This window comes from Lynx rufus, unplaced genomic scaffold (assembly GCF_022079265.1).
Source record: "Lynx rufus isolate CCGP_SWC_20201006 ecotype Redwood Valley unplaced genomic scaffold, mLynRuf1.p SCAF_65, whole genome shotgun sequence".
Classification (NCBI taxonomy): Eukaryota; Metazoa; Chordata; class Mammalia; order Carnivora; family Felidae; genus Lynx; species Lynx rufus.
The window spans coordinates 85,372-100,628 of NW_025814884.1; the positions used below are offsets into that span (position 1 = coordinate 85,372).

Consider the following 15,257-nt stretch of genomic DNA (forward strand, 5'->3'; position numbering starts at 1 on the left):
ACTCTTATTTGTTGGGAGATTTTTGATAACCGATTCAATTTCTTCACTGGTTATGGGTCTGTTCAAGCTTTCTATTTCCTCCTGATTGAGTTTTGGAAGCGTGTGGGTGTTCAGGAATTTGTCCATTTCTTCCAGGTTGTCCAATTTGTTGGCATATAATTTTTCATAGTATTCCCTGATAATTGTTTGTATCTCTGAGGGATTGGTTGTAATCATTCCATTTTCATTCATGATTTTATCTCTTTGGGTCATCTCCCTTTTCTTTTTGAGAAGCCTGGCTAGCGGTTTGTCAATTTTGTTTATTTTTTCAAAAAACCAACTCTTGGTTTCGTTGATCTGCTCTACAGTTTTTTTAGATTCTATATTGTTTATTTCTGCTCTGATCTTTATTATTTCTCTTCTTCTGCTGGGTTTAGGCTGCCTTTGCTGTTCTGCTTCTATTTCCTTTAGGTGTGCTGTTAGATTTTGTATTTGGGATTTTTCTTGTTTCTTGAGATAGGCCTGGATTGCAATGTATTTTCCTCTCAGCACTGCCTTCCCTGCGTCCCAAAGCGTTTGGATTGTTGTATTTTCATTTTCGTTTGTTTCCATATATTTTTTGATTTCTTCTCTAATTGCCTGGTTGACCCACTCATTCGTTAGTAGGGTGTTCTTTAACCTCCATGCTTTTGGAGGTTTTCCAGACTTTTTCCTGTGGTTGATTTCAAGCTTCATAGCATTGTGGTCTGAAAGTATGCATGGTATAATTTCAATTCTTGTAAACTTATGAAGGGCTGTTTTGTGACCCAGTATATGATCTATCTTGGAGAATGTTCCATGTGCACTCGAGAAGAAAGTATATTCTGTTGCTTTGGGATGCAGAGTTCTAAATATATCTGTCAAGTCCATCTGATCCAATGTCTCATTCAGGGCCCTTGTTTCTTTATTGACCGTGTGTCTAGATGATCTATCCATTTCTGTAAGTGGGGTGTTAAAGTCCCCAGCAATTACCACATTCTTATCAATAAGGTTGCTTCTGTTTATGAGTAATTGTTTTATATATTTGGGGGCTCCGGTATTCGGCGCATAGACATTTATAATTGTGAGCTCTTCCTGATGGATAGACCCTGTAACTATTATATAATGTCCTTCTTCCTCTCTTGTTACAGCCTTTAATTTAAAGTCTAGTTTGTCTGATATAAGTATGGCTACTCCAGCTTTCTTTTGGCTTCCAGTAGCATGATAAATAGTTCTCCATCCCCTCACTCTGAATCTAAAGGTGTCCTCAGGTCTAAAATGAGTCTCTTGTAGACAGCAAATAGATGGGTCTTGTTTTTTTATCCATTCTGATACCCTGTGTCTTTTGGTTGGCGCATTTAATCCATTTACATTCAGTGTTATTATAGAAAGATACGGGTTTAGAGTCATTGTGATGTCTGTATGTTTTATGCTTGTAGTGATGTCTCTGGTACTTTGTCTCACAGGGTCCCCCTTAGGATCTCTTGTAGGGCTGGTTTAGTGGTGACAAATTCCTTCAGTTTTTGTTTGTTTGGGAAGACCTTTATCTCTCCTTCTATTCTAAATGACAGACTTGCTGGATAAAGGATTCTCGGCTGCATATTTTTTCTGTCTAGCACCCTGAAAATCTCGTGCCAATTCTTTCTGGCCTGCCAAGTTTCAAAAGAGAGATCAGTCACGAGTCTTATAGGTCTCCCTTTATATGTGAGGGTTCGTTTACCCCTTGCTGCTTTCAGAATTTTCTCTTTATCCTTGTATTTTGCCAGTTTCACTATGATATGTCGTGCAGAAGATCGATTCAAGTTACGTCTGAAGGGAGTTCTCTGTGCCTCTTGGATTTCAATGCCTTTTTCCTTCCCCAGTTCAGGGAAGTTCTCAGCTATTATTTCTTCAAGTACCCCTTCAGCACCTTTCCCTCTCTCTTCCTCCTCTGGGATACCAATTATGCGTATATTATTTCTTTTTAGTGTATCACTTAGTTCTCTAATTTTCCCCTCATACTCCTGGATTTTTTTATCTCTATTTTTCTCAGCTTCCTCTTTTTCCATAACTTTATCTTCTAGTTCACCTATTCTCTCCTCTGCCTCTTCCATCCGAGCCGTGGTGGTTTGCATTTTGTTTTGCATTTCATTTAAAGCGTTTTTCAGCTCCTCGTGACTGTTCCTTAGTCCCTTGATCTCTGTAGCAAGAGATTCTCTGCTGTCCTGTATACTGTTTTCCAGCCCAGAGATTAATTTTAGGACTATTATTCTAAATTCACTTTCTGTTATATTATTTGAATCCTTTTTGATCAGTTCATTCACTGTTGTTATTTCCTGGAGATTCTTCTGAGGGGAATTCTTCCGCTTGGTCATTTTGGATAGTCCCTGGTGTGGTGAGGACCTGCAGGGCACTTCCCCTGTGCTGTGGTGTATAACTGGAGTTGGTGGGCGGGGCCGCAGTCAGTCCTGATGTCTGCCCCCAGCCCACCGCTGGGGCCACAGTCAGACTGGTGTGTGCCTTCTCTTCCCCTCTCCTAGGGGCGGGATTCACTGTGGGGTGGCGTGGCCCGTCTGGGCTACTTGCACACTGCCAGGCTTGTGATGCTGGGGATCTGGCGTATTAGCTGGGGTGGGTAGGCAAGGTGCACGGCGGCAGGGGGGGCAGGCTTAGCTCGCTTCTCCTTAGGTGATCCACTTCAGGAGGGGCCCTGTGGCAGCCGGAGGGAGTCAGATCCGCTGCCGGAGGTTTGGCTCCACAGAAGCACAGAGTTGGGTGTTTGCTCAGAGCTGGGTGTTTGCTCGGAGCTAGCAATTTCCCTGGCCGGAACCGGTTCCCTTTGGGATTTTGGCTGGGGGATGGGCGGGGGAGATGGCGCTGGCGAGCGCCTTTGTTCCCCACCAAACTGAGCTCTGTCATCCGGGGGCTCCGCAGCTCTCCCTCCCTTTGTCCTCCAGCCTTCCCGCTTTCGGAGCAGAGCTGTTAACTTATGACCTCCCAGACGCTAAGTCGCGCTTGCTGCCGGAACACAGTCCGTCAGGCCCCTCCGCTTTTGCAAGCCGGACTCGGGGGCTCTGCTTGGCCGGCGAGCCGCCCCTCCGCCCCGGCTCCCTCCCGCCAGTCCGTGGAGCGCGCACCGCCTCGCCGCCCTTCCTACCCTCTTCCATGGGCCTCTCGTCTGCGCTTGGGTCTGGTGACTCCGTTCTGCTAATCCTCTGGCGGTTTTCTGGGTTATTTAGGCAGGTGTAGGTGGAATCTAAGTGATCAGCAGGACGCGCGGTGAGCCCAGCGTCCTCCTACGCCGCCATCTTCCCTTCCAACCTATGATTTAAGATTTTATATAGAAGTCTTTATTTGCGTTTGGGTTGACTTTTGTGAGCGGTGTAAGGTAGAGGCACAGTTTTATTCTTTTGCATGTTAATATCCAGTTTTCTCACCATCGTGTATTGAAGAGATTACCTTTTCTCTTTTGAGTATTCTTGGGTCTCTTAACAAAGAGACTTTATGCATGGGTTTTTAGTTGACCTTATGCATGGGTTTATTTCTGGGTTCTTGATTCTGTTTCATTCATCTTTGTGTTTGTTTTTGCACAACTTCATATGGTTTTTATTACCATAACTTTGTAATAGTGTGACACCAGCAAGTGTGATGCTTCCAGCTTTGTTCTTCTTTCTTAGGATTGCTTTGGCTATTTGGGGTCTTTCTTGTTCCTTACACATTTGAGGAATGCTTTTCCTATTTCTGTGAAAAAGGTCATTGGAATTTTGACAAGGATTGCATTGACTCTGTGGGTGGTTTCAGGTAATGTGGATATTTAATGATGCTAATTTTTCGAATCCATAAACAACGGGGTATCTTCCCATTTGTTTGTGTCTCTGCTGTTTCTTTTACCAATGTCTTGTAGTTTTTACTGTACCTATCTTTCAGAAATCCTTGATTAAATTTATTCCAAAGTATTTTGTTCTTTTTGATGCTTTGAGGAAGGGGATTTTTTTTCCTTCTATTTCTTTTTCAGCTATTTCATTGTTATTATTTGGAAATGCAACTGATCTCTTGATGCTGATTTTGTAATTTTTTTTTTTTACTAAATATAATCTATTGTCAAATCGGTTCCATACAACACCCAGTGCTCATCCCAACAGGTGCCCTTCTCAATGCCTATCACCCACTTTCCCCTCTCCCCCACCTCCTATCAACCCTTAGTTTATTCTCAGTGTTTACGAGTCTCTAATTGTTTGCCTCCCTCCCTCTCTGTAACTTTTTTTCCCCCGTCCCCCCCACCCATGGTCTCCTGTCAAGTTTCTCAGGATCCACATATAAGTGAAATCATATGGTATCTGTCTTTCTCTGCCTGACTTATTTCACTTTGCATAATACCCTCCAGTTCCATCCACGTTGTTGCAAATGGCCAGATTTCGCTCTTTCTCATTGCCAAGTATTATCCCACTGTATATATAAACCACATCTTCTTTCTCCATTCGTCAGGTGATGGACATTTAGGCTCTTTCCATAATTTGGCGATTGTTGAAAGTGCTACTGTATACATTGGGGTACATGCGCCCCTATGCATCAGCACTCATGTATCCCTTGGGTAAATTCCCAGCAGTGCTATTGCTGGGTCATAGGGTTGTTCTATTTTTAATTAGCTGAGGAAGCTCCACGCTGTTTTCCAGAGTGGCTGCATCAGTTTGCATTCCCACCAACAGTGCAAGAGGGTTCCTGTTTCTCCACATCCTCGCCAGCATCTGTAGTCTCCTGATTTGTTCATTTTAGCCACTCTGACCAGCGTGAGGTGGTATCTCAGTGTGGTTTTGATTTGTATTTCCCTGATGAGGAGTGACGTTGAGCATCTTTCCATGTGTCTGTTGTCCATCTGGATGTCTTCTTTGGAAAAGTGTCTATTCATGTCTTCTGCCCATTTCTTCCCTGGATTATTTGTTTTGTGGGTGTGGAGTTTAGTGAGTTCTTTACAGGTTCTGGATATTAGCCCTTCCTTTATCCGATATGTCATTTGCAAATATCTTCTCCCATTCTCTTTATTGCCTTTCGGTTTTGTTGATTGATTCCTTTGCAGTGCAGAAGCTTTTAATCTTGACGAGGTCCCAATAGTTCATTTTTGCTTTCCATTCCCTTGCCTTTGGAGATGTGTCAAGTAAGAAATTGCTGCAGCGGAGGTCAAAGAGGTTTTTTTCCTGTTTTCTCCTCTAGGGTTTTGATGGTTTTCTGTCTCACATTCCGGTCCTTCATCCATTTTGAGTTTATTTGTATGTATGGTGTAAGAGAAGTCGTCTAGTTTCATTCTTCTGCATGTTGCTGTCCAGTTCTCCCAGAAGAAAGAGACTGTCTTCTTTTTCCCATGGGATACTCTTTCCTGCTTTGTCAATGGTTAGTTGGCCATACATTTGTGGGTTCACCTCTGGGGTTTCTATTCTATTCCATTGGTCTGTGTGTCTGTTTTTGTGCCAACACCATACTGTCTTGATGATCACAGCTTTGTAGTAGAGGCTAAAGAGACAGAGTGTGAACAGAGGAGGGGTAGAGAGAGAGAGACAGAGAGAGAGAGAGAATCCAAAGCAGGCTCCAGGCTCTGAACTGTCAGCACAGAGCCCAATAGGGCGCTTGAACCACAAACCACAAGATCATGAACTTAGCCGAAGTCAGAAGCTTAACTGACTGAGCCACCCAGGCACCCCTGCATCTTAATGTTGATTTTGTATCCTTCATCCTTGGAACAGCTTTTTGGTGGTATCTTCAGGATTTTCTATATATAAGAATATGTCATCTGCAAACAAAGACAGTTTTATTTCTTCTTTTCTGATGCGGATGCCTTTTATTTCCTTTTCTTGCCTGACTGCTTTGGCTAGGACTTCCTCTATCCAGTTGAATAGGAGTGTGGTCAAGTGGGCAACTTTGCCTTGTTCTTGAACTTAGAGTAAAAGCTTTCAGTTTTTTACCACTGCATATGATGTTGGCTATGGGCTTATCATCTTGGGCTTCATTATGTCCAGGTGTGATAATTCAGTATCCACTTTGTTGAGAGTTTTTACCCTGAAAAGATGTTGAATTTTGTCAAATGCTTTTTCTTCACATGCTGGGATGATGATATGATTTTTTTATCCTGTTAATGCGGTGTATCAAATGTATTTATTCAATTTGACTTCTGAAGGATAATTTTGCTGAGTAAAGTATTCTTGATTGGTTGTCTTTTTTCTCTTAGCACTTTGAATATGTAATCCCACTGCCTCCTGGAATGTAAGGTTTCTGCTGAGAAACTCCTAATAGCCTTATGAGGGTTCACTTGTAGTCACATAGTCTTTCCTCACTCTTTTTCATTCTTTTGACTTTGTTCTCTGCTGACTGGATAATCTGAGAGTTCCTGTCTTTCAATTCACATTTTTTTTTTTGCTTGATCCATCTCCTGTCAGTGATCACTCTTGCTTTTTTCATGTCCTTCATTATACTCTTCAGCTCCAGGATTTTTGTTTAGTTAGCTTTTACTATTTCCAGCTCTTTGTTAAGCTTCTCATTTTATTCATAGTGTGTTTTTCTGATTTTATTGAATTGGCTTTTTGTGTTTTTCTTGTAACTCACTGAGTTTCCTTAAAACTGCTATTTTTGAATTGTCTTTTGAATAAATTACAGATCTCCCTGTGTTTCTGATTGATTACTGGAAGATTATTGTGATCCTTTGATGGTATCATATTTCCTTGATATTTTATGTTCTTTGCAGTTTTGCATTACTGTCTTTGCATTTGAAGTAGCAGTCACCTCCTCCAGTCTTTAATGACTACCTCTTCAGTGTGTCCACACCTGATTTTTTTGCTCCAGTGGGATGCTGGAAATTCTCTGCAGGACACCTGGTTTTCCAAAAAGGCTCTCTCATCCACGGGTGATTATCTTAGAGAGTGTTTTCTAGCGAGGGACTCCCCGATGTGGCTGAGAGGGAGGGGCTGGAGGCACTTTATGGGCTATTGCTAGGTCCACAGATTAGACTGTAGTATGTCTGCCTGTTCCCTGATGCATGGGTAGGCAAGACTTTTCCTCGGTCCCTTGGAATATAGTGCTAGATTCTCACAGCTCCTGCAAAGGCAGTTTTGCCCATGGGTGGATAAGATGCCAGTTTGTTGTAGGTGGGGAGACGCAACAACGTACATCTTGTTCAGCTATGATACTGATATCGCTCTGACATACGGGTATTTTAAAAGTAGTTTTTCCCCTAAGATATGTCCTTGATTTCTTCTTTCATGTTATATGGACCTCATGCTACTTTAAAACTTTGTTGAAATTAAGAGTTCTTATATTTCAAAGCAAAGCCAAAAATAGAGCACACATCTAGTTATTACTCCCATGTCTAAGAGTCACTGCCTTTAGACAATGAACTCTAACTTTTTAGTGTAACCTTCAAGGTTCTTCAGAATTTCTTTCCTGACTGATCTCTTACTACTTGCTTCCATGTATTTTATGTTTTTTTTTCCAAGTTCCTATAAGCTTATAGTTTTTCCTTTCAAGGCACCTAGATGCCATCTGTGTAATCTTTGTGCTCACATTCTAATCTCTAAGAAAATGGTTTTCTCCCGTTTCTTTCCCTGGTGACCTCTGCTGTTTATTTTTCCTCTTCAGTAAAGCCTTTCTCGTCCTCACTTACAGCTTTTCACATGTCAATTCTTACAAATCACATTGTATTCTAATTGTATATTTACCTGTGTTTGAAGCAACAGATGAGTATTTCCTTTTGTACGGTTGGTACTTCAGCACTGTTCTCTGAATTAATCAAATTAAGTCAGATGGGTAAAATTCAGAACTTGATGAAAATTGTCTTTTTATTCTTTTTCAGTAAAATTATTAGAAAACATTGGCTTTTTATGGCTTTTTAATGGCTTTTTTTTAAAGGAGGGAACCTGGTTTACAGATGAAGAAGTTAAAGAAAGGTGAAAATGAAAAAGGGACATCAAAAGGATCTGTAATCACACCAGTGTTGCAGAAGGCAGATTCCCTAACTGGTGGTCCACTACAAAAGAATGATGGCAGCCATTTCAGTGAAAAGGATCAGCATGAAAGCAGGTAAAATCTATAAATTCTTTATGTGCCTGTGAAGGAATTTTAGCAGTGATTACCTTTTGTGGAAATAAAATGCTGTAGTGTAGGTAGGTCCAAGCTAAGGCAAGAAATACTCAACATATCAAACACACTGCTTGAAAAGTTGTGATGAGGGTAAGTGACTTTGTCAAGGAGCAGTTTCAGTAGTCACCATGGAAGCATGGAAGGTGAGTAAGTGTAAACAACTCCTTAGAGCATTTTAATTGGGAAAGGTAGTAGAGAAATGGATGATAACTGAAAAAGAATGTGAATTGCAAAGGCATTTTCTTTCTCTTTTTATTTTAAGATGGGAGCTTTTAGAGTATGTATTCTGTTGGAAATGATCAATAGAGATAGACATGGTTAGTTAATTTAATTTTGTTTGCGTTTCCAAACATTAGGTAGTTTGTTGATTGTATTACATTATCTTTTAAAGATTATAGTAATTGTTTTTAGTACCCTTTTTCATGTGATTTTGTGAAAGAAGTTGGTTTATTCTGAATTGGTTCCACAATGGGGTATTCTCATACAATTGAATGTGCAGATTTAAAAATATATATGTATGTATGCAAGTATGTATATATATATATGGCTATATAATTTCTTGTATGTATGTATATGTATATTTATTATATGTATATTATATGTATAGTATACATATTATATGTATATGTATATGCATAATATACAAATTATATGTATAATTTCTTATATATGTATATATAAGTATATGTGTATAAGTTCTATATGTATATAGTTGTATACACACACACACACACACACACACACACACACACACACACCCTTATCATAAATGTATGCAAGCACTGAGGCCATTCTGAATAAAACTAATCCTTCCTTGATGCTTTTAGATATCCAGTGCCTTTGATAATATCACAAATAGCTATGATTTTGTTAGGGACTTTAAAGTTTCTGGTTCTGTTAAGTTAATATTATTTAGGTTCTGGGGAAAGGGGAAGATTTTGTTTATTTACAATTGGAAAAGAAACTAGTAATCCATAACAGATTATTCCTTTTGGACTAGAGAGCTCTAAATTACCAAAAGCATGCTTCCAGTACCAACAGTGCCATTGACACAGATTGTATGCTCAATAAGTATGTGTTGAATGTGGGAATAAACAGTGGAATGAATGAATGAATGAATGAATGAATGCCTGTTAAGGAACTTCTCTAGAAGAAGCAAATCTTTAGTTTATTGAAAGTAGATTTCCCATCTTGCCAAGTATAAAGTCTCTTAAAAAATGTGTAAGATTCAGAAATTGTTATGTATCACTATAGCTAGAAATCGAATCATAATATAGATTCATTTGCTGTCATATTAGTTAGAAACACTGGAGTATTACTTTAACCACATAGTATAAAACACATGCTTTGAAGGCACATTCCTGGGTTTGAATTCAGGGTCTGTTCTTGGCCAGCGATTAGGGCTTCTTGGGCAAGTCACTTCGACTTTCTGTGCCTCATTTTCTTCCTGTGTAAAATACCTAATATAATAACCTACTTCATAGGATTGTTGTGGGGCTTCAAATACCTTGAAGACATGTAAAGTGCTCATAGTAATGCCTAGAGAGTAGTTGCATAGTGAGTCTTCAACACGTTAATATCATGATTGTTAAAAAGGGGTTCTTTCATATAGGGAGTTAACTTGCACTTCCAAGTAGGTTTTAGTGCCAGTAAAAGCTTATTTTTAGTAAAATGACAACAACACAAACAATGGTATCATTCCTATCAAATAATGCAAGTAGCATTAGGATTTTCCTTTGCTTTTGTTAGTTTTTACCTAACGTTAGTACTTTGTTGTGCTTGCTTCAGCAGCACATATACTAGAACTGGATACACCTAATCCTTTTTGTTAATATTAGCAGTAGTATGTTTTCGATGTTGTTTAATGTTACTCTGTTGTTTAATCCCCTTTGTGGAAAATTAGTTTCAAATGCAGAGATTTTATATCAGAAACAATAGGTTTAGATATGCTTTGTATTTTAAGTATTTAATATTTGCCTGAAAAGAATTGTTGGGTTTTTTTCAGACCTGCAAAGAAAATGTCTAAGAAAAAGAACAAGGTAAGCAAAAGAGACAATGTAATTTTATTTTATTTATTATTTATTTTATTTTTATTTTATTATATCATTTTGATACATATTTGTTAGGAATATTGTTCAGTGGCAAAAAATTACTTTATGGAAGATGTAGTGAAAAAATAGAAAATGTTCCTTTGTTGTAGAGTCATTTGCTGTGAAAAAGTTACTTAGAAATACTAGCTATGGATAACAGTGTCTTTTTGATAAAAATCTGTTCTTTTAAAAAGTCTCTGTGGTTTCGCTTTTAAATGTTCATTCACTTATTTTTAAAATGTATTTTGAGAGAGAGCACGCACAAGTGGGGGAGGGGTCGAGGGAGAGGGGGAGAGAGAATCCCAAGCAAGCTCCATGCTGTCATTGTGGAGGTCAACGTGGGACTCAAACTCAGGAACCCTGAGGTCATGACCTGAGCCAAAATGGAGTCGGATGCTCAACCGACTGAGCCAGTGAGGTGCCCCTGTTTTTGCTTTTACAAAAAGATGGTTATTTATCACTTCTCTACACCTAGTATAGTTTATAAATATTTGGGGGACATTTTGAAATGGTATTATTCATTGGTAGGTCAAAAAGCAAATTACCTCTATGGATGACCTTGTCGACTTCATTCAGTCATCTGAAACAGCTTCAGAGCATTGTGAGTTGCCTTACTCTAAGAACTTCATGTTGCTGATTGAACAACTTGGCATGGATTGTAAAGGTAGGAAGTCTTTTTACGTATATTGCTGTAGTAATATGTGCACACCTTGCCTACTACTGCACCATAGAGCACTGCTGTATTATAGAGCTGCTCATCTCAGAAATATGGTTTATATTAAAATAAAAGGAGCACTATTGTATCCTCTCAGCCAAAGAGTCATCATTTCTACTGTACCTTTCTTAGTGGGAATGGCACATCTAATGTGTTTGTTAACTCTGCTTCTCTTCTGTGCCTTCACCCAGGTCAGGTCATTATTTTTCTCCTAGATGACTGAAATAACCTCAGGACTGTTTTCCCTGCCGTTCTACCTCCCAGGACCTTGGTCTACACTGCAACCATAATTAGTATATGTTTTAAAAAATGTGTCTTTCATCATGGTACCCCTTGCTTAAAACGTAGCTATTACTTCTCATTGCTATTAGGTTGAAGGCCACAGTCCTCTGGCTTCATCTTGTATGGTTTTACATCCTTCTTTCCGTCTGTGTCTTATCCACTGTTTTAGACGTTCTTCCTGTGAAAGAGCTTTTTGTTTCCCACAGCTTTAGTTAGGTAAACTGCACATATATGAAGTGTGTCATTTGATAGTTTTGACATATGTTTACACGTATGAAACGATAACCATAATCCAGACAATTAACATATTCATCACCCTTAAAAATCTCATGTCCCTTCATATTCCCTTATTATGAAGCTGCCAAATTGTTTTCTAAAGGAGTTGTACGGTTTTCCATTCCCACCAGCAGTCTGTGAGAGCACCAATTCCTACATACATATTCATGAACACTTAGTATTGTCAGCTTTTTAAATCCTAGCCATTCGGATGGATATTTAGTATGTACCTCATTATGGTTTCAATATACATTTCCCTAATAATGGATGATGGTGAGCATATTTTCATGTGCTTGTTTGCCATCTGTGTATCTTCTTTGAATTGTCCAAGTCTTTGGTTGTTTTAAAAATTTGTTTGTTTTCCTAGTTGTTGAGTTTTCAGAATTCTTTGTATATCCTAGACACAGTTCCTTCTTTGTTTTCTTTTTTTTGTGGTTTTTGTTGTTGTTGTTGTTGTTTCCACTGAAGCATTTTATTTGCACATATGTATTACATCCCTAGAAAAAGAATCCCAGGATTTCTCCTTCTGTGTGTTTTCATCTTCCTTCTTCATGGTCCATGACTGTAGCTGAGGTGGTCAGTAGAATGAAACCAAACTGAGCAGATTATTCTGCCATTTTTCTAGATCTTTGCATTGTCCATCAATTCTGGGGCCAGTCACTCCATGCTTGCTTAACCTGCCTGTGAGTTTCACAACAATTTTCCCAACTCTGTGATCATCAATGATTTTAAATTCACCAGTGTAACCATGCTTCATCATCACAGTTAGAAAGTGGACAATGTCTTTGGAGCATGGCCTAGTAAGAACCTGGAGTGTGCTTCTCTCTTCAGTATTGTTATGCTTTGGGGAGCATCTGCCACGACATTCACATGCATCATGAAGGTGGCACAGAAAGATGGTGGAAAGAGCTAGATACAGTTCCTTTCTCACTTCTCTTTTTTTTTTTTTTGCAAGGTTTTTCTTCTCCCACTCTGTGACTTTTCCTTCTCTCAACAGTGTTTTTGAAGAGCAGTTTTTCTTTTTGGTGAAGTCCAGTTTACACATTCGTTTGTTCTTGTATGATTGTTGCTTTTGGTTTTCATATCTAAGAAATATTTGCATAGCACAAGGTCACAAAGCTTTTATCTCATGCTTTCTTTTAGAAGTTTTATAGTTTTAGGTCTTGCATTTAGATCTATGACCCATTTTATATTCTTTTTTATTTGTGATACAGAGTATGGATACAAGTTCATTCTTTTGCATATGGATATCTAGTTGTTCCAGCACCATTTATTGAAAAGGCTGTGTTTTCTCCACTTTATGCCATTGTTCCTTTGTCATAATCAGTTGGCCACATATGTGTGGGTTTAAGTATGGGCTCTATTCTGTCTCATTGATCTCTTTGTCCATCTTTGTACCAATATTATGCTGTTTTAATCACTGCCAGTTTATAAGGATTTTTGAAATCAGGTAGTGTTTGTCGTCTTGCTGTGTTCTTTTCAGTGTTCTTCCGCTACTCTGGATCCTTTGCATTTCCACGTGAATTTTAGAATCAGTTTGTCTGTTTCTTAAACAAACAAACAAACAAAAACCAACTCTGGTGGTCTTCTGGAATTTAAGTTTAGATTATGTTGAATCTACAGATTTATTTGGGGAGAATTGACTTCTTGACAATATTGAATCTTTTAACCCCTGAACAGAGTATATATCTCTCCCTTGATATAGGCCTTTTAAAATTTTCTCAGTAATATTTTGTAGTGTTTAATGTATAGGTCTTTCTGTCTTTTATGATATTAACTGTGATTGTTTTCTATTTTCAGTGCAGTTGTAAATAATATATCTTAAATTTAATTTTTTTTTAATGTTTACTCTTGAGAGAGAGACAGAGCATGAGTTGGGGAGGGGCGGAGAGAGAGGTAGACAGAATCTGAAGTTGGCTCCAGGCTCCAAGCTATCAGTACAGAGCCCGACGTGGGGCTTGAACTCACCAACTGTGAGATCATGACCTGAGCCTGAGCCCAGTGCTTAACCAACTGAGCCACCCAGATACCCCGACATTTTAATTTTTGATTCTTTATAGCTAATATATAGAAATCCAGTTGATTTTTGTGTAATGATTGTGTATCCTCCAACCTTGATAAATTTATATGTATAGATATATTTAATATTAGAGTGAGTACATGAGCAGGGGAGAGGGGCAGAGAGAGAGAGAGAGATCGAGAGAGAGAAAGAGAGAGAGAGAGAGAGAGAGAGAGAGAGAGAGAGAATCTTAAGTAGTCTCCATGTTCAGTGCGAGCCTGACATCGGGCTCCATCCCATGACTCTGGGATCATAGCCTGAGCTGAAATCAAGAGACAGACACTCAACCGACTGAGTCATGCATGTGCCATGATTAATTCATTTGTTAATTCTAGTAGCATTTTTCTTAATGCTGTCAGATTTTCTACATAAGCAAAGGTCATAAAAATTCATTTTTAACTACTATTTTACTAGCAATGGTAAATACTGTAGACTTGTAGCCAATACATTCTCCGTCACAACTAATCAGCTTTTCCATTGTACTATAAGAGCAGCTAATAGATACTGCATAAATTAATGGACATGGCTGTATTTTGATAAAATGTAATTTACCAAAACAAGTAACGTGGCCCATAGGCTGGAGTTTGCCAACTTCTATTTTGTGACCATGTGATTCCTAATAGAGACAGTTTCACTTCATTTTCTATCTGGATGTCCTTTGTTGCTTTATCTTGTTTGATTCCATTGGCTAGAACTGCTAGTACAGTGCTGAACAAAAGAAGTCATTCAGTGAATGTCATTCCTGTCTTCTTCCTGATCTTATAGGAAATGCATTCAGGTTTTCACCATTATATATAACGTTAGCTGTAGAGTTATCATGACTTGTTTTGTTTTACATCATATTGAAGTTCCCTTGTATTCCAGGATTGCCGAAAGTTTTTATCTGGAATGGATGTTGAATTTTGACAAGGAACATATTTTATCTACGGAGATAGATACGGTTTTTGAATCTTAAACCAACTCTGCATTTCTGGGATAAACCCTATTTGGTAACAACAAGTTATCCCTTAGTGTATTGTGAGATTCCCCCCCCACACACACACACACGGCTGTAGTTTAATTAATTAATTAATTAATTAATTAATGAAATATAATTTATTGTCAAGTTAGCTAACGTACAGTGTATACATCGTGCTCTTGGCTTTGGGAGTATATTCCCATGATTCATTACTTACATACAACACCCAGTGCTCATCCCAACAAGTGCCCTCCTCAATGCCCATCACCTACTCTCCCTTTCCCCCACCCCTCCACGAACCTTCAGTTTGTTCTCTGTATTTAAGAGTTTCTTATGGTTTGCCTCCCTCTCTGCTTGAAACTATTTTCCCCCTTGTATTCCCGCATGTTCTTCTGTTAAGTTTCTCAAAATCCACATATGAGTGAAAACATATGATATCTGTTTTTCTCTGACTGACTTATTTCACTTCACATAGTACCCTCCAGTTCCATCCATGTTGTTGCATGTGGCACGATTTCATTCTTTCTCATTGCCAAGTAATATCCATTGTATATATAAACCACATCTTCTTTACCCATTCATCAGTTGATGGACATTTGGGTTCTTTCCATAATTTGGTGATTGTTGATAGTATAAACGTTGGGGCACATGTGCCCCTATGAATCAGCACTCCTGTATCCCTCGGATATATGCCTAGTAGTGCAATTGCTGGGTTGTAGGGTAATTCTATTTTTAATTTTTTGAGAAACCTCCACACTGTTTTCCGGAGCAGCGGCAACA

At 38.8% G+C, this 15,257-nt stretch overlaps 1 protein-coding gene and 1 pseudogene across 1 annotated transcript in view; one reads left to right on the forward strand and one right to left on the reverse strand.

Moving 5' to 3' along the window:
• The window catches only part of LOC124500937 (ankyrin repeat domain-containing protein 26-like), a 149,707-nt gene that overhangs the window by 76,066 nt on the left and 58,384 nt on the right, over positions 1-15,257 (forward strand). Inside the window, 3 exon segments of the mRNA XM_047064798.1 lie at positions 7,867-8,037; positions 10,103-10,136; positions 10,716-10,851. Coding sequence (XP_046920754.1) covers positions 7,867-8,037; positions 10,103-10,136; positions 10,716-10,851 — 341 coding nt within the window.
• Positions 11,882-12,339, reverse strand: LOC124500939 (40S ribosomal protein S15a-like; annotated as a pseudogene).